The sequence below is a fragment of the Peromyscus leucopus genome, chromosome 6 (genome assembly GCF_004664715.2).
Source record: "Peromyscus leucopus breed LL Stock chromosome 6, UCI_PerLeu_2.1, whole genome shotgun sequence".
Classification (NCBI taxonomy): Eukaryota; Metazoa; Chordata; class Mammalia; order Rodentia; family Cricetidae; genus Peromyscus; species Peromyscus leucopus.
Genome location: NC_051068.1, coordinates 92,864,237 through 92,882,867, shown reverse-complemented (window position 1 = coordinate 92,882,867; position 18,631 = coordinate 92,864,237). Strand labels below are relative to the sequence as shown.

The following is an 18,631-nucleotide window of genomic DNA, read 5'->3' as shown; positions in this document are numbered from 1 at the left end:
AAGTCAGTAAGAAATAAAGTTATTTATTGCTATCTTGATGAATGTTTCATTTCAAGAAAACCTTACATACTTATACTTCAAGGAAAATGACTGAATGCAGCCTTCATCTTTGCTTCTTGGGATGAACTGTCTGAGATTGTCCCTCTTCTATTCAGTTAGCCCAGTTTTCCAATAGATAGATGAAGTGGTATATGTAACAATGGCTTCAGAAGGATATAGTCAGAGGTATTTTTCAACTCAAATTGAACATATTCATCTCTCAGTAACGCCTGTATCCTAATCAGAATTTAAGGGGTACACCATACTAGAAAGACAATTACCATAATTCAGATCCCAGAAGAAGACACTGATTAAAAAAGAAAATCTGTCTGCTTATCTTTGGAGAAAGATCTGAGTTTGAACTTAGTTTATGATATCTTTGGTTTATGTAGACTCTGTTGGGTTGCTTAATTAACTATCTGTAAAATGGACCTAGTTATGTCAACCTCATAAGATCATTTAAATAATGCTACATGTAAATTATTCAATCATGTGTTATACAAATAAAAATCATATTAAACACCTTGATGTTCTGACGTAGCTTGTGTTATTCTTTTTTTTTTTTTTTTTTTTTTTTTTTTTTTTTCGAGACAGGGTTTCTCTGTGTAGCTTTGCGCCTTTCCTGGAACTCACTTGGTAGCCCAGGCTGGCCTCGAACTCACGGAGATCCACCTGCCTCTGCCTCCCGAGTGCTGGGATTAAAGGCGTGCGCCACCACCACCCGGCTGCTTGTGTTATTCTTAATGCTGACCATTTTTCTAGTACTACAAGTCTGTGAATACAAATTTTCAAATACCACCAAAAGCACACAGTAACATGTATATTGAGATTTATAAATCCAGAAAAGATTTTTTTTCTTAAAATTCAAGGTATATTACTTTAAGAGACAATAAAATTTATGTATTAAGGCCTGGTTATTAGAAGAAAGTTGAATACAAAGAAAATAAAGAAGCCCCTATTGGTATTATTATAGTATGAACAGCCATTGTTACTCTCTCACATAATGATGTGCACAGACATAGTCTACAAGTAGACCAAGTATAAAGAAATAATGTGCTCAAACATATGAGATTATTGAAACTGTTCTAGTCAAACCACCTTGGGTTGAGTTGAACTGTTAGACTCTTTGACCAGGTAGAGAGAAGCTGGTCAAACCCTATTCCTTTCCATCCTCTACACTGATCTTAACTCTTCCCATAACTTCTGCTTTACCTTGTCAGTCTCCACTTGGAACACCACATACCACCTGCATATTGTCAAGGGTTTTCTATGCCCTATTCATCAGGACCTGTTGAGATTTCAGAATTCACATGGCACTGAGTCACTGGGACTGAACACCAGGACATATGTCTGAAGAAGACTGTAAAACAATATCCATGGTTTCTGAACGGTACCATGAACAGACTAAGCACATGCCTCTGGAAGATGCTCAGTGCACAGTGTAACTGCTAGAGAAGGGAATGCTTCATTGTCAGAGCTTGGTATAACTGACAGCTGCTTCTCTTCTCCTTAAAAATGGATACCTTTGCCCAAGGATAACAGAAAATAACAAAGTTAACAGAAACAATCAGAAGTTGTCATATTCTTTCCTACACTTTTAAGGTATCGAGAAAATACATAAATTTAGTGTAAGTACTTCTTTTCAGAGAGGACTTATTTTCAGTGTAGTACTGTCTCCACAAAGAAAAGAAAACATTGTATTTCACAAAACTGAGTTTAATTTTACTCTTGTCTGCCTCTCACACCTGTTTGCTTTTCAAAGGACTGCTGATATTCATAAATTATCTTCAGAGGCACTCTCAAAACAGATTCTCTTTGCATAAGCAAGTGTTGGCTTTCAACATAAAACCTTAACTGGTGTAGCATATGCTTTTCCCTTCCTAGACTTCCAATTCTGTGTTCTACTGTTTTTGAAGAATTAGTTCTGATTCTACTTATGATTACTTGTTTCAGATACTTGACCATGGGGCAAGACTATTGATTTATCGAATGTCACAATTCTCTAACACAGAATATAGCTTTTGAATTAATTTTTGAAATAAGATATTCAAACTAATGTACATAATAAAACAGCTTGTCTTCATCAACTTTTCCAAAGTGCTCTCCTGAGAGCAGCAGCAAGGACATCACACTTCCAGCCCCACCCCCACTCCCAATACAAAATGACCAAAGTCTTAGGGAAGGGGGAGGTCACTATTGGTACTCTAAGAAGCCCTCCAGGCTCTCACGCATGCTCAACTGCATTTACTGAACTCTCAGGTCACTGTGTGGATACACATAAGTGAAACTTGACTGCATTTTAGAATGTAATAAAAGAATGTTTCCTTTGCCATTAGCAAGTGAATTCTGGATATAGAAATAATCAGCCATATAAATCTTAAATTCAAAAACTAAGATTAATCTATTATTTTCTTATGTCATCAGGCATTAGCTTCCAACAGGTTTAAAGATCCTCAGATGAAGAGAGGCAAGGGTGTTTGGATAGTTTTTTAGTTGTGAAGAGTAAATGCGCCTGCTCCATGGAGTAGAGCCCGGGAGCCCGCCAGTCCCCAATGCCCAGGGATTGTAGAGGAAGCAGGGGTAAAGATGGTGAGGAATCTTATTCAAGTCATGCCCTCCTTTTCCTAACTCCCCTTTTCACCGTTCAGTCTTCTTCTTCCTCATTTCCTTGGGGAGCAGAGTGATTGATAGCCTAATCCAATGACTGTATTCCAGCTGCCTCAGCGAGGACTCTTTTCCTTATCATTAGCAGTTAGCCTATGGTTAAATTCGCAGCTCACTGCTCGGGACTGCCCCTGAGATTTCAGGGTCTGGCCTTTAGAAAATATTTAACATAAAACTGAAATCTTGACATACTGAGAACTCAGTTCTCTGCAAGGATTCGTTAATTAATCCAATGTACTGTACCGGTGTTCGGTATGAGAGTGTGACATGGTGAACCATTTCGGAGGCTTACAGAGATGTGTAGTCCTAAATTAAACAGCCGCTGACGTGTACCTACACTGATATTTTAGTGCAGCAGATATGCATGAATCTCTGAATATTTAAATTCAAGCTCTGACATTGACACCATACTCTCTAGTTTCACTTTCATAATAGAACCTTTTTTGGGGGACTAATTTCAAGCTTGACATCATTCTTTATGATAAAAACATACACATACAAGGAACAAAATTTAATAATTCATTACCATTGCTGCAAAGTTAAGTTTTCATAATATGCTTGTCAAGTCTTTTAGTTTACAAAGTCAATCAAATATTATAGGAATTGGTGCAGATAACAATTTATTTTCCTGATTTTACACACACACACACACACACACACACACACACACACACACACACACACAAATTATCAGAGGATCTATGATTTTGTCAGCTCTTGCATACTGTTTAATCATTTATCTGCAGAACAATGCTATTTTAAAATATCTAAGGAGAGGCTACAGACCTTGATCTGTGCTTTAAGCCTTCACCCTTGCCCCATCTGTTGATGAGCTGTAAGCATCTATGGATATGGCAGCTGAGTCCCAGAAGAAAAATTATGCATCTCATAACTGCTTCTTGGCTGGAATGTCAAGCCAGGGTGAGGCTGTGCCTCAAACTCTGCACTTGGCATTTTCCCTCTGTCTGTCTGCTTTGTTGCCATGACGCAAACATGAACAGTGAGATTTGTGTAGGACAGGTAGCAGGCACGCTCACTGTCAAAAATCTATTATTAGGGTTCTGATCTCCTGCATAGATCAGTGGTGGCTAAACAGTGATGCATGTGAACTGCAGCAAAGGCAGTACAATGAAAAGGGGATGCCTTGTCAATCAGTGCATAAGCATTTTCAAGTGAGCATTATTTAAATGAGCATATTTCTAGTGGTGAGTTGCTCTGGACCAAAGTGATAATTTATAATGAAAATTGTAATTCAGCATCTTTTATTTAATATGCCAACTTAGAACTGTTCTGCAAATACATTTATATAACAGGGTCTTTGTAATTGGATCTGTTAAACTTTGGATACACTAACAATGTTTTATATAAGGAAATAACAGAACACAATTTTTGCAATTTTCTGAGTATACACACAAAATGGAGAATAAAACAGAATGCTCTCTTTTAAATGAATACTTATGGCATGATCTAGCAGCATGTTTTTCCTAAATTTTATCTTTATCTATTAAAGTATTTTACACATTTCACTGTTAAAACTTCAGCTATTATTGATAAGGATGGTTACAATAGATAGTTTAAATTTTATGATGGATAGTAGGCGTGTCTTTCTAAAAGGCTTTTATGCATCAGTAATCATGTGATTGACACATTAAAAAATCCAACCCTTTAATGACTACTTCCTAATAAAAAATATCAACACTGTATTTTGTGATGTAATTGTGATGTGTCATATAAGTGCTAAAGTGATCTACCAAAATCAGCAGTAGTGTGCATGTTTGAAAATAGTTATTTAAAGAAAAGTATAACTAAAACTTTTGAGTTTCCAATCTATGGTATGTCTTATCATCTTACCAGATTTGCACAAATAGTCACTGGTACTCCAGCAATCTAAGCTTAAATCTGTGATGAAAGTGGATTGCAGTGGATAGTTCAACCCCTGGGACCTATATATGAGAGAGAACTGGCTTCTTCAAGTTGTTCTTTAACCTTCATGTATACACTGTGGCATGCTTGCACCTGAACACACACACACACACACACACACACACACACACACACACTAATTAACATAATAAAAATTTAATAAATATTGTGTGAGTTTTTAAAAAATCTACTGTGCAAGTATTCTCAATGAGACACTGCATATGCTTAGTTCTACACCATCATAAGGGTACAAATTAGAGGTAAATTTTTGCCTTGTGTTTTGTTTGGTTAGTAGTTTTTATGGTGAAAATGGTTTTTGAGTCATACAGCTGTAAATTGAAGTCCACGTAGTGGGACATCAAATGATGCATTCTTCACCTGAAGACTGTAAAGAGAATCTATGGGTCTGCCATCCTCATTTCCTGAGAAAAAACAAAATCACTTCTCACATCTTCAGCAATATTGTATTCATGATTAGCATTTTAAGGCTGAAAAGTCAGACTTGAAGGCCATCTTTGATGAATTATTCAGAAATCAATAATACAAGCTTATTAGGTTTAATATAAAATAGGGTGGGTGCTATTCTTTTAATTAAGCATATACATAATCAAATTTCAAGCAAGCATCCAAAATTTTAAAATAAGGAGTTCCCATTTTGTGAAAATCACAACAAAACTGGCAAACAAAATACTTCAAAACAATGATTCTGTTTTTAAGCCGTTTGGAAGTAAATTTCTCTAAGCCTGAAGTATTATTTAAAATGCCATCTGCAGGGAAATTTAATAACTTTTCCCTAAGTGCATGTCTATATGTGTGACAGACAACATACATTCAGGGAATGGAATGGAACAAAGCAGTTCTAAGGAATATGCTCTTCCTCAAGAATGAGAAAAACTAAAAGCATAGGAACAGTGAAAGAAAATGTCTTCAAGTAAGTAAAACCATCGAAAGAAACACAACTACTCTTTTTCCTATGTCTCTGCAAATGAACAAAGGCTATCCTCTAATGTCTGTTGTAAAAAAGACATAGCTTTAGCTGATGCCATGTAGTACTCACTCTTAACCGTCTCTAAGTGAAGCTTACCCGCAGGGAGAACTTTGTGTGACAATATCCCACCACAGCTGAGTGACACCATTTATACAGATGAGTGATAGTAATCACTGAGTTGTGGCTGCACTAATATGCTTTTATTATTTGGAAACATGGTTAGAAAATAGTGAAAATTTTAAAGTAAAACCAGAAAAAATTGAATCTAATGTAAGAAAAAAAACTATCCACTCAGGTACAGAATTCATATAGGGCTTTTTCCCAATTAGATAAATAAACATCAATACATTTTTCTCCTTCTGCGCGCGTGCACGCACACACACGCATACACACACACACACACACACACACACACACACACACACACACACACACACGCAAAATCCAGTTCCTTGTGTGGTAATACATGAACTAGCTACTGTTTGATATAACAAGTTTCCTGCCTACATACTAGGAATAAGAACATTAGTTGGCAACAACTTAGGAGTATATTCTATACTATTCAGAGAAGAGTAGAGAGTAATTAGTCATTACAATCAATTATGTTCTTTTACATTTATTTACTTATGATGATATAGGGACAGGACTTGAGAGCCTCTGCACACATGCGAAGGTCAGAAGACCATCAGCACCACCAGTGGGATCTCTCCTTCTGTGGGTGCTGGGCAAGCGCCTTTACTCTCTGAGCCTTCCCACCTACTCCATATCAATGATTTAAACAGAAATACTGGTAAAATGCAGAGCTTAATCGGCTATCCTAGTTTCAAGACAATATTTCTTATGTATATTGGACATGATTTCTTCTCATATTGTTCTCACCATTTGACCACCTGATCTACAAGTCAGCTATTGGTGGACTCCTCTGACAAGCATGAATCTTGCCAGGTGCTTCTCCCATGATTGACTTTCTGTTTACTAGGCCATTCCTTTATGAGTTTAGGTTGTGTGCTTGAGCTCCATCTGCATTCTGATTCTACTCATCCAGGAACATTTGGAAAACATGCAGGTTATAAATTTGTAAGGCAGTGGACAGGTCCTCAGAATGGGGTACTAAATCCCTTTCCTAATGTATTTCAAACTTCCACAAGTAGACATTGTATTCTTCTTACAGGCCCCCTGACTTTTTTTTATTTAAGAAATGTACCTTTCTCTGAACATTATATCTTCAAAGGATTCTGACATGAGCCACAGTGCAAACACATTTCACACCGTGATGTACACATGCTCATTGTACATGTACAATTTAGAAAGAAATGTGATCAAACAACACTTAACTATACCTCTGTGTAAAACATTGCAAAATATCCCCAATTTTATTTTATTTTATTTTTTAATTTAATTTTATTAAAATGTTGACTGCTAGGACCAGAAAGGTGACTCAGTCATTAAGAGCATATATTACTCTTTCAAAGGACCTTAGCTCAGTTCCTAACACCCTTGTCAGGAGGTTCACAAATGCCTGTAACTCCAACTTCAAGGGACCCTACACTTCTGTCTCCGTGGTAACTACACTCAGGAATACAATCTCATACACAGACACATGCACACATGCATATTTAAAAATAAAATGCTAAACTATGTTGATTGTAATTCATTAAAATTAATTTTATAGCATATACATGATTGTAAAACAATATTTGAAAACGAGTGCAGTAGAATCTGAAATAGTCATATGAGAAACAACTCAGTTTGATTGACATTCTGTAGCTGAGTCTATCTTCCCAATGGGCACTACTGCCCTTTGTTACCTAAATGCAACATCTATACTACAGCCCCTAGTCCCAAGGCTCAGGGATCATTGCAGAAAGTGTTAAAAAGCCAGAGGCTTCAATTAACAACTATAAGGAAACAGTGTCTTTTTGACATAGCAAGGTGGCTGCATATATGAATTCATAATGGGTACAAAACCATGTACAAAACCTATGCAAGCTGGAGGTAGACCAAATTCCAGCATGGAGAGGCTAGGTGGGCAAGAAAGCCCATACCACACAATAGCCAAGGAGCTATTGACAATTGTCAGCTGTTGGAAGAGGGAGAGTTAGTTTTCTCCAAGAGTGTAGAGCCTGGTAAGTAGACCATGATCCAGTGGAAGACCATAAATTTGGGAAGTTTTGGTCAGCACAAATGGGTTTCAATAGATTAAGATGAAAAAAAAAAAAAAAAATAACCACCACACACAAAGTTGGGTGGATTGGGTGTGGATCCCAGAAGAGTTGGGAGGGGATGAATATGATCAAAACACATTATACAAAATTCACAAAGAACTAATAAAAAATTTTTTAAAAATTAAAAGAGTCCTGAAATGTGGCCCAGAAAGATGGCTCAGTACACCTATAATGTACTTTCAGAGGAGCTGAGTGGCCCCATCACCCACATTTGAAGCCTTCTAACCACAGGAAATTCCAGTTCCTGGAGAATCAGATAACCTTTTTTAAATTCTTCAGGCACCTGCACTCACTTGAATAAATCCACGCTTAGATACACATACACACAATAAGTAAATAAAACATTAAACATCTTAAAAAAAGGAAATATGGAAATATACCAGGTATATAACTTAATTTCTCTTGATAACATTTCTCTTTTTAGCAACACATAACTTTTTTTCCCCAATGCCAGAAAGAGTATTCTGAACAAAACAGAAAGTTTGAATAATGAACTGGAAAACATCCTGAAAGCACCCTTCTCCAGCAGGATGGTGGCCACTCCAACTATTAGTCAGCTTTGCTTAATAAAATCCAAAGTCAAATAGGTGTAAAAACTGGCACTTCGGTGTTCTGAGAAAACCCCTGGGTTGATATTAGCCATGTGTGGTGACCATTGTTTTCAACTTGTAAAAATACTCAGCGTATTTTGTGTGACTTTCTATACTGGATCAGACTTTGAACTTCTGACAACCACATCTAAGAGAGCAGCAAAAGTGTTTAGCTGAAATTTGAAACCAGTATTATTAGCAGTTCAACAAGGCTAGGTTTTGTGTGACGTATGCTGAAGGTACTTTGCCATAGCCCTCGATTCTGCCCTAGAACATCTTATTGCCAGTTTAAGCTGCTTTCCTGGTCCTATTACTTTTAAACTACAGCAAGCATGTCTTTAAAGGAGAAAGACTGTATTGGTTTTGTCCAGATGGAGAAAGGTTATTTTCAGAACGGACTGTATAGGGTGGATGAATTTAATATAGAACATATTAGAAATGAAGGACAGCCCTTTAAAAATGTGAGGGACATTTTGTTGTTTAAAATGAGAGTTCCAACCCAGCTTAGCTGAGCTTACAGCCCAAGTGAATTTTTATGTATGTATTTATAAATCTCAGAAATGGAGTTTCTTGGAAATGCTAACAGGCCCTGAGGTACAGCTTGTGTTCAGTGTGTGTATGCTTAAAGACTGAAACATGAAGGACTCTTTCTAATGCTGTAATTTCATAGTTTTATTAGACTGAGTTATAGCAGGGGAAATATTCAGAAATTGCAGCTTAAATGAGAAAGTGTGAATGGGGTGTTACTTATATAAAATACTACCTCAATAGTTCTTTTATTAATTTTTAATGCTCAGCACCCTCTGTGACCTCCTTTATTCTCTTGCTGTCAACATGACAGACTGGAAAAAAAACTGAAATGAGCTGACAGAAAATGTGCCCCCATGTTAAGGTCCAACTCCAGAGTCTCTTGACTCTTTCTAGGACCCTTGCTAACACAGCCTGTGCTATTTCACATTACAGTAATAGTTAGGGCCGTGTTTGATAGCTCAGGAGCTGCTTGTCAGTCTTCCTTCTTCACACATGGTGGCCTGAGCATTCAGTTATAAGCATAATAGAGCCCCATGTCCTTGTGGTTTTACCTTGGCCCATGGACATTTCATCTGTACTGCAGCCTTCTTCGGCATAGACAAGGATTTTGCTGTCAATCCTGCCTCTTCCGAAAGTGCATTTTGGTCTGATTCAGCAGTGCCTTTCTGGAACAGTGGAGCACCATTTCTTTCTGTATATTTACCACTTTATCACCAAGGAAACTAACCACCATATCAGCATAGTCAAGAACCTCAAGGCATCGTCTCTGCAAGGCTAAGTTCATGTTGTCACAGCAACGGAGTATGGAGGGCAACCAGACCAGAAGGGACCTTGGGAGTCAACTTCTCACTCTTTTTCAAATTCAAGTGTAAGAGGATAAGAAAGAAGTAGAAAATGTGTGAGGTCAGCCCCGTGTCTCGTCACTAAAGTTAAATATTGAGCTTTAATGGTTAGTTCTGAGTTGTGAAATGGGGGTGTTTTAAAGATGATGGAAATATTAAGAGTCTAGAAGGGTGGGGACTGATTTAAGATTATCAAAAAGGTATTATAATTGAGGTACCTTGGAGTCAGTATGGCCCTTGTCTGGTATTCTCTCATCTCACCCAATAGTCACTGTAGCCTCATAGTTAATTTGTCCCACCATAGCAATTAGGAAAGTGACCAATAATGAGTGATGCTGGAATCGAAGATCATAAAACACATGGCACTCTTGCTTGTCCCTAATGTATGGCTTCTCTCAACATCGAATGAAGTAAAATGTAAGGAAAGATCAAAACCCACCTGATACCCCTCCATATGTGGTTCTCTTTCCAATGCCCACGGCAGGCCAGGGTGTGCCATCGGCTTTTAATCCCATCAGGCCTGAGACAGTGTTGGTGGCTGTAACACCATCTGCACCACCTGTGAAAAAAACATGTGAACATTTGTCTTTAGATCTTGAAGAAAGGATGATGGAAACCCATTCAGACCCACACAGTCCTGAATTTCCTTCTTCCAAATGTCTGAATTTAATTGGCTTTTCCAATTATTCTTAAACATTAGATTTTATTTTTAAGCTGGGCAGTGGTGGCACACGCCTTTAATTGCAGCACCCCAGAAGCAGAGCCAGGTAGATCTCTGTGAGTTCCAGGCTAGCCTGGTCTACAGAGTAAGTTCTAGGACAGCCAGAACTATGCAAAGAAAACCTGTCTCAAAAAACCGCACACACAAAAAAGAAGCTAGATATATTTTTTAAAAATTTTAATTACCATGGCTTCAATCTCTTAATCATTAGATGAGTCTACTGATGTGAAGGTTTTCTAACCAGTCCAAGTTTCTGGGTAATTTACAGTGTCTTTGCAAGTTAAAGTGTGGAAGAAATTGGGCCTCATTCTCACAAATGCAAGGGACAAAAAAGTAAATTCAGTGTGGATGTAGCTGTATTTTTTCAACCATAGGACAGATGCAAAAGCTGTTATTAAGTTGTGCATGTTGAGGCCCTCAACTTTGGAGTTCTCAGTAGGACTGTCGATTGTTTCGTATTTCATGTGTGTTAAGATGTGCAAAATAGGATTCTGTTTTTCAAAGCTAGGTATATGTCTTGTGTATCTGTGAAACCAAGTGGTCCATGCACTATGTTTCTTGAAAAGATAAATACAGGGATACATAAGTGTGTGTGGAAAGAGTCTGCTTTGGCATGGCTGCACCATTGGGGCAGCATTAGTAACTGGGCTAATGATGCACTTCCAGCTCTTACCTTCCTTCGCTGCTCTTGCGATGCTTACAATATCGGTGACATTTGGGGTCAACTTGGCAAAAAATGGAACCCGAACAGCTTGCCTAACCCAGCGACAGATGTTCCTCACCAGCTCTGGATCCTGTTCAAATAGGTCAGTTAAATATAGAACCCAATTAAAGACTTGTGATCAAAATGAGCCCCCAAACAATATCAGAGCTGGGCATGTGCAAGATGAGTGGAGCTGACCAAAAACTACATGATACACTTCTCAGATTCCTCCTCAGCATGACTCCTAAATGCATCAGGGAGCTAAGGCAAGCACAATTCAGGTATACTGCAAATCCATTCTGGAAAGGTTAAATTCCTTAAGGGAGTCATTGTAAAATAAAATTATGAAGAAGCAAACAGGGAAAAGGTTTCTCATTTTTCAGTTAAATGGTATCAGGAACACAATATAAACATATGGTTGGAAGTTCAGGAAACATTATAGAATTTCTACTATCTTCGTTGTTGGAAACCTAAACAAATATTTGAACTGGTGAGTGGTATCCAATGTGAAGTCTGTTGTTTTCACTAGAGAAGACAGACTCTTGCTGAAGTATATTCAAAAGAAACTCTGTGACTTAATCATCCACCTGAATGCAATTTACACTCATGCTAAGATGGGTTCACATCCTTGGCTTGCACAGGAGCTGCTCGGTGATGTTAGCTTACTCTTCTAGGTGTCACTAAGAAAAGCGAAGGGTTTACAACACTCCTCTATTTGAAAGAATTGATCAAAATGAAAAATAAAGGAAATAAAATATCAAAATGTTCCTTTTTGATAACAAGAAATAGACATTTTCCTATGTCTACTTCCTACAATTTTTCAAGCTTTTATTTTCTTATGGGACAAGTATCATTTAGAGGAAGACACACATCATACCCCATTGAAGTAACTTTTCTGTGACCATGTCCCTTGATTTAAACACATACAATAGCTTTTTTTAAAAAAAATTATTATTACATTGAATGAACAAATTATTCTTGACAAGTGCTGATAATATGCTTTGAGGAATTAGCTTAAAAATTGTAACAGCAATTCATTATCAAACTTGGTAATACTATCTTAGCAAGTTAAAAACTTTTTGCTAAAAGAAAAATCAGAAAATACAGTCATGTATTTAAACTATAAAGTAGTCAGCAAGTACCTCATTTGTAATTAATGTTTTCATGTATAAAAGACGTTGCTTTTGGTATTTTAACCTTTTAAGTTTGTCTAGGATGAAATTTCTAATGCTATAACCTTTACAGGAACCTTTTCACTTGATTCTAGCACGCTTTGACTTGTCACCCTGAACTTCTCTAGAAGTTCTCTGTTTCTATGCTGAGAGACTGCACTGAGGTCATTTCCATTGATTGTTGTTTCATTTGAGCCAAACTCAAGACTTTCAACAAGAAATCCTTGGCTTGGCTTGTTCACTTTTCAGAACAGTAATTTCTTCATTAAACATAAATATTAAAAAAGCACTATACGGAATGCTCTGTGGGGCATACTGTGCATTATGAATAGTAAAATCGGGAGACTTAGCTGTACAAATTCTAACTCATGAAAATGGAGATATGCCCTGGCCCATGCAATGTTCATGAAATATTTATGGCCACTGCATTGGTATTGTGATAGCAGTTGCATCCCTGCGACTTTCATTTCTAAGTTATGAATTTCCATGGGACTTAGCCTAGAAATGACAGTAACTCCAGATGATATGAATTGCAAGTCCTCTGTGAAAGTGCTCTTTAAGGTAGAGTTGAACAATAACTTAAAGATCACTTTAATAGGCTAATATAAGAAGGTAGTCTGAGATAAATTACAAAAAACATATTTTAAATTGTATTCAGTTCCAATAGAGTAAACACTAATAACCCGGTAGAGCTTCTATGTGACTTTTGATACTATTGACCACCACGTATTTATAATTCACTTTGAATATTTGTCAGATATTTTTTTTGTTTGATTTCTACTCATAGACTACTTTAAGCAAGTGTCTGGTACTCACTGCTTAGCAATTTGAAATTTGTTCAAAGTTTTTTAGTTTCCTAAGGACATCCAGTCCTTTTATAAGTGTGATCGCATTGAATCATCTTTCTTGTTTTTGAGCTAGCATGATTTGACCTTCCTATAGTTCTGTGAGGTTGATGTATTCAGACACATTTTTCTTTCATCTTCAATCTCATCCAAGCCAGCTAGGAGTAATCACCATAGCTAGCCAAAACTGAATTTGAAAGCTTGAGAATTTTAAAGCAATTTCTGACCAACATTATTGTGTAAATATTCCAATAGAACAACAACAACAGCAAAAATCCCAGGATTAATAATATGATCAAACAAATGTATCTATTTGGGGGAATTTAGGGTAGACTGTTAACTGTTCATACTTCCCTCATTTTTTCACATTTTAATATGAAATTTATTTCTAAATAGCATGTCCTTTTTTGTGCCTTGACATTCCCATTCTTCTGATAGCTTTTTGATATTTTATAACTTTGCCTTTCTTAATGAATCAGATTCTGAAGTCTTATTTATATATTTTCTAATAATTTCTCCTCCCAGATCTTAAAAATAGGAACAGGTGCTATTTTCTGTTAGAAGGAATTGAATAGCTGATAATATCAAACCCAACAAAAATAAAACAATAAAGAGCTTCAATTTCTGGGAACCCAAAATACATGTGCTGTGGCAATGAAGGAAGAATTAACTAAAAACAAACTTGGCATAATATCTGTTACCAAAATTGTCTTAGGCTCTCTTTTGCCCTTCAGTAGCCATTTACCTTAACTACTGTATTTGACCTAACACTCTCCAGTGAGCTAAACCTCTCGATAAGCTGAGCAGACCTCTAGCCTTAACCAACCCCAAGGCTAAAATTGCTGTAAGATAACATCTGAAACCCACAGAATCCCTCTGTTGCTACCGCTCACCTAAGGACCACTTCCACGGATTTGTTGAATGTATGGATTTGTGACACTGTCCTTTGGCTATTAAAGGTCATGTTCCCTCTTTTAACAGGAATCTATGTTTCCAGGCTTTAGTAACATCTATTTGCCTCAGGATAAATTCATCCTTGTTTCCTAAAAAGAGGACTTGGTATATTTTTAATTTACTTCTTTTTGTATCTATTAAAATCCAAGTTTGGGTCAGAGGAGATTGTAGCTGGAAGATTCAGCAGTTATAAGTATTTGCTACACTTGGAGAAGGCTCCAGTTCAGTTCCCAGTGACAACATTGGGCAGCTCATAACTCTAGCTCCATGAGATCCAACAGCCTATTCAGGCCTCTGTGGGCATGTAAATATATGCACATAACACACACACACACACACACACACACACACACACACACAAAACTAGTAATAAAAAACTTGGCTATTTCTGGATTTAAAAACAGTTAGGTGTACTTCATGATAAAAGGTGTTCTAAAAGCATGTAGTCTAAAACTATGTTTTATGAATCAGAATTTATTTTGAAGAAAATGGACAATTACTTTAAAAGAAACAATAGCTTACTGCTTCTTTCCCTAAATCTAATAAACATAAAATCTAGTAGAATTAGGAAGCTTTCATTGTTGTTTTTTTCTATAGGTAGTATCGATGCCAATCTCTGACCTTAACTTCCAAGCTCATTTACAGGAGAACCTGGTATTTTTGCATGGATGTGTGTACATGTTATGTGTTTTAATACTCGTTAACTCTTTTGTTATTCATATGAGCACCTGAAAGTGCTCTAAACAACATCATGTTACCTTGGGGCAGACATGAAAGTGACATCCTCAGCAGAAAGGCACTGACATCCTTAAGGAATGAGTGTCAGGCCTGGGGAAGTAAATGATTCCTTTCAGGGTACCATATGAACCAAAGCTACAGGGCACACTTACGAAGTGCTACAAAGAGGACAAGCACAGCCAAGAACCAAATTTGGCCCACATGACAATTTTCATGGAAGCCACAGATGGCAAGGCATGCATACAATCTAGCACTTGGGAGGCGTGAGGCAGGAGGACTGCCATGACTTCAGGATCACTTTTGACTAGTTAGTGTATACCAGGCCCATCAGGGGCTACATAGAGAAGAACCTCTGCCTCAGTGAGAAGAAGGAAGGCAGCAAGGGAGGGAGGGAGGGAGGTAGGAGGGGGCAAGTACACGGAGAGCAGCCTAGTATCTTCACACCGGGAATCTTCTCTTGGAGAATTCCCTACAAACCCCACAGAATGACCAAGTACAAACTAGAAGATCTAGTGTGGCACACACACCTCTCATAATTCCCCCTCTGCAACAGTGAGAGTAAAGTTTAGTTTCCAAATTAAGCCATTCGATTCTAATTCTAGTAACTGCTATATCTCTAGCTCTCTGGACATAGGGTCGGCCCTTCCGCTTCAGAGGCCCTTGGGCTGCCCTCTCTGCTATCTGGAAGGCACTGGTTGCAGATCTCAGTGGTGTGACCCCCAACCCCCTTAAAAGAGAAGCACCCCAGAGTGAGGCCATGTGCACTTCTCGAGAAGCTAAACTACAAGTGAGGTTTTTGACTTGAAGAAACATTTCTCTCCAATTTACCTGGTAATTTTCAGTCTGTATGATTCTTTTCAAAATGGATTTCTTAGAAGATGGCATTTCAATGAATTCACTGAAAAATGTTACCAGTTATAAAATGTTTTCCACTAAGAAACTCCTAAGTCTTAATTCACATGACATGACAGGAGCTGGATGGCATTTTTATTACGTCTACTTCTCTGATGGAGAGAACTAGGGCCCGGAAGATCAATCTGAGTGCCTATTTCATCTTCTTAATTTTCTTTCCCATTATCATGTTCTAAACCATCATCTCCTTTAGCAAAATTGCTCCCTAAAGTGAGATTCAGCCATCCCTTGTAAACTAGAACTATAAAAGGATCCAGCTTCATTTATACCTGTGAGACCAGATGTAAGTATAAGGTAATAGGAAAAGAAGACAAATTTATCTTTCTGTGTCAATAAACTAGGGCAGAGTTCACTGAGGTAAAGGTATTAGTGAATGTGAGGACTGTGTGTTGGCATGGAGATGGCTTAAATGGACTTATGTCTTATCATGTGTGTTTCTCGAATGATTTTCCTTACTTAAGCATTTTGAGTGGTGCAACTACTTTGGGAAATGTCTTGGTAGTTTGCTATTAAAGTAGGCATATGCTTAGTAACTATCCAGAAATTCCATTCAACCATATATTCAAAAGATATGGTGACTTCGTTTCAAACAAAGATTTTTCACATGAGTGATTCTAGCAACTTTTTCGAAGTAGTTCTCCATTGGAAATGACCCCAGTATCATTCCATTCAAAGGTAAGTGAATAAATGTGTAATGTGTATCCATCTGATAAGAGTAATTAGAGGCAAAAAGAAACAAACCAGGGAATCGTGCCACAGGTTAGCAGTGACTAAAACTATATTTTGAGTGAAGGAAGTGAAGAAGATCACATGCCATGTGTGAGTCCATTTATATGAAATTCTGCACAAAGAAAAAGTACACCACTGGTAAGCAGAGCATTGAGTGCTGGACTCGAGACTAGCACCAGAGGGACAATAACTGAGGAGTGGGAGAGAGAAATTTTGAGTGTGCTAGATATCATCTTTGCAGTGATATAGACATTGGCCAAAATATACCAAACTCTATGGTGTGTTCATTGGATCATGGGTACACTGTGTTGTCATAACTTCATCTAAGTCTTATAATAATTAAGGGAACTAACATATGGAAAAGCAAAGTGTGAGGGGCTTCTGGCCATATGGGATCTATTCTTTTAGCAAGTATTCGTTGCTCATGTGTTATTGCAGTTGGCCTATGCTGGGCACCTAAGTGATAAAACCAGGAAGTTGAAGTAGACTCAGAACATAATTCAAGTGACAAAATACATGATGGGTGTAAAATGTCACTGAAAGGTATCATCATAGAATTTGTTATTTCAGATTGTTTCAGAATATGCAGACCAGCACCTGGTGTACTGTAGCCATTCGTGAAATGGTGTCGAATTGAGAGAATTTACACTGCCAAAATCAACAGACTTTTTTCTTTCTATTTAATTTGAAGGAAATAGTATGATAAAATTATTTGGTCCAGCACAACTGAATAATAACTATCTTTAACTCTATACATTATGTTTGACAAAAGATATTTAAAGATATATATGATCCCTATTCCTAAAAAGTGATAAAGTGATGATAATGTTTTATAAGATGCACATAACAAACACACACTGTATGTATAAAATATAATATATAAAGACAAAGAATGTGTGTGTGTGTGTGTGTGTGTGTGTGTGTGTGTGTGTATTAGGCTAGTGGTTGAATCCAGGACATTGCACCTGCTAGGCAAAGGCTTCACCACAGAGTTCTACCTCTATCCCTTTATTTGTGTGTTTTTCAGAGGCTTTCGGTGCCTAAGGCAGTACAAAATGTCACAGGGTCATTTGTATGTTTTTTTTCCCTCCAGACACATAGCATTCTCTCTCATCTAAAGCCTTTTCTTACTTCTCTTCTCCCTCTCTGTCCCTCCTCCCCTCCCTTCGCCCCCCCCATTTCCAGAATGTTCTTCTCTTGTGCCTGATTAACATCCCTCATGGAAGCTTTCTGGGACCAAGTGTCCCATGCTCCTCAGCCCAGAATCAATTAGTAAATGACTGTCTCTATAGTGCGCCCATATGTTCCTCTTAACTGCTTGTCAGCATGGTTAGAACTGTCTTTTTTATCACCATTTTCTCTCTACTAGCCTATGAATCCGTTTAGAATTGTGTCTTCCTCCTTGTCTGATCTGTAAACACAGAGTCTGAGACACTAGAGAATCCCCTCAAATTTTTAGTTCAGAGACAGAAATGAAGGCTACCTAGCTGTGTGTCAGTATTGTACCCCAGATTACAAAAAAAAAATGCTTTTCATATTCTATGGAACTAAAACAAGCTATAGAAGCAAAGCATCAATGTATTTGTGTGTGTGTATGTATGTGTGTGTGTATATATATATATATATATATATATATATATATATATATATATAAAACAAATATATATATTTACAACAGGAGGATTTGCAGAAAGCCTTCTGGTATCCCTCAGCCAGTGAAACTACATGAGGCCCCTTGACCCAATGGCAGCCTGAAACTCTATGGAGTGCCTCAGGCTGCCTACAGTCCCTTCTATCTGAATCTTTATGGTACTGAGTCTTCAGAGTGACCCTATCTCAACTGTAAGACCTTTGTACCTGAAACTCTGCTGGAGAAGGCAGAACCTGTTTATGGTCATGAAAGCTGGGGGGGGGGCATTCTATGTCTTTAAATACAGTCCCTGTGACTATGACATATTGCTGCTTGTTCTTGCTTGTCCCTGGTGTGGCACTGCTCTGGCGTTCTTGGTGTGGATGCTTTCCACTGCCCTTGTGTCTCAGCAGCTTGCAATTTTC

At 37.6% G+C, this 18,631-nt stretch overlaps 1 protein-coding gene across 2 annotated transcripts in view; it reads right to left on the bottom strand.

The window, feature by feature from the left end:
* The window catches only part of Dpyd (dihydropyrimidine dehydrogenase), an 847,112-nt gene that overhangs the window by 208,675 nt on the left and 619,806 nt on the right, over window positions 1–18,631 (bottom strand). For both annotated transcript variants that reach the window (XM_028880091.2, XM_028880092.2), the window contains 2 exons: window positions 11,197–11,317; window positions 10,242–10,361 (listed from right to left, as the gene is read on the bottom strand). In XM_028880091.2, coding sequence (XP_028735924.1) covers window positions 10,242–10,361; window positions 11,197–11,317 — 241 coding nt within the window. The remainder of the gene's footprint in view (window positions 1–10,241; window positions 10,362–11,196; window positions 11,318–18,631) is intronic.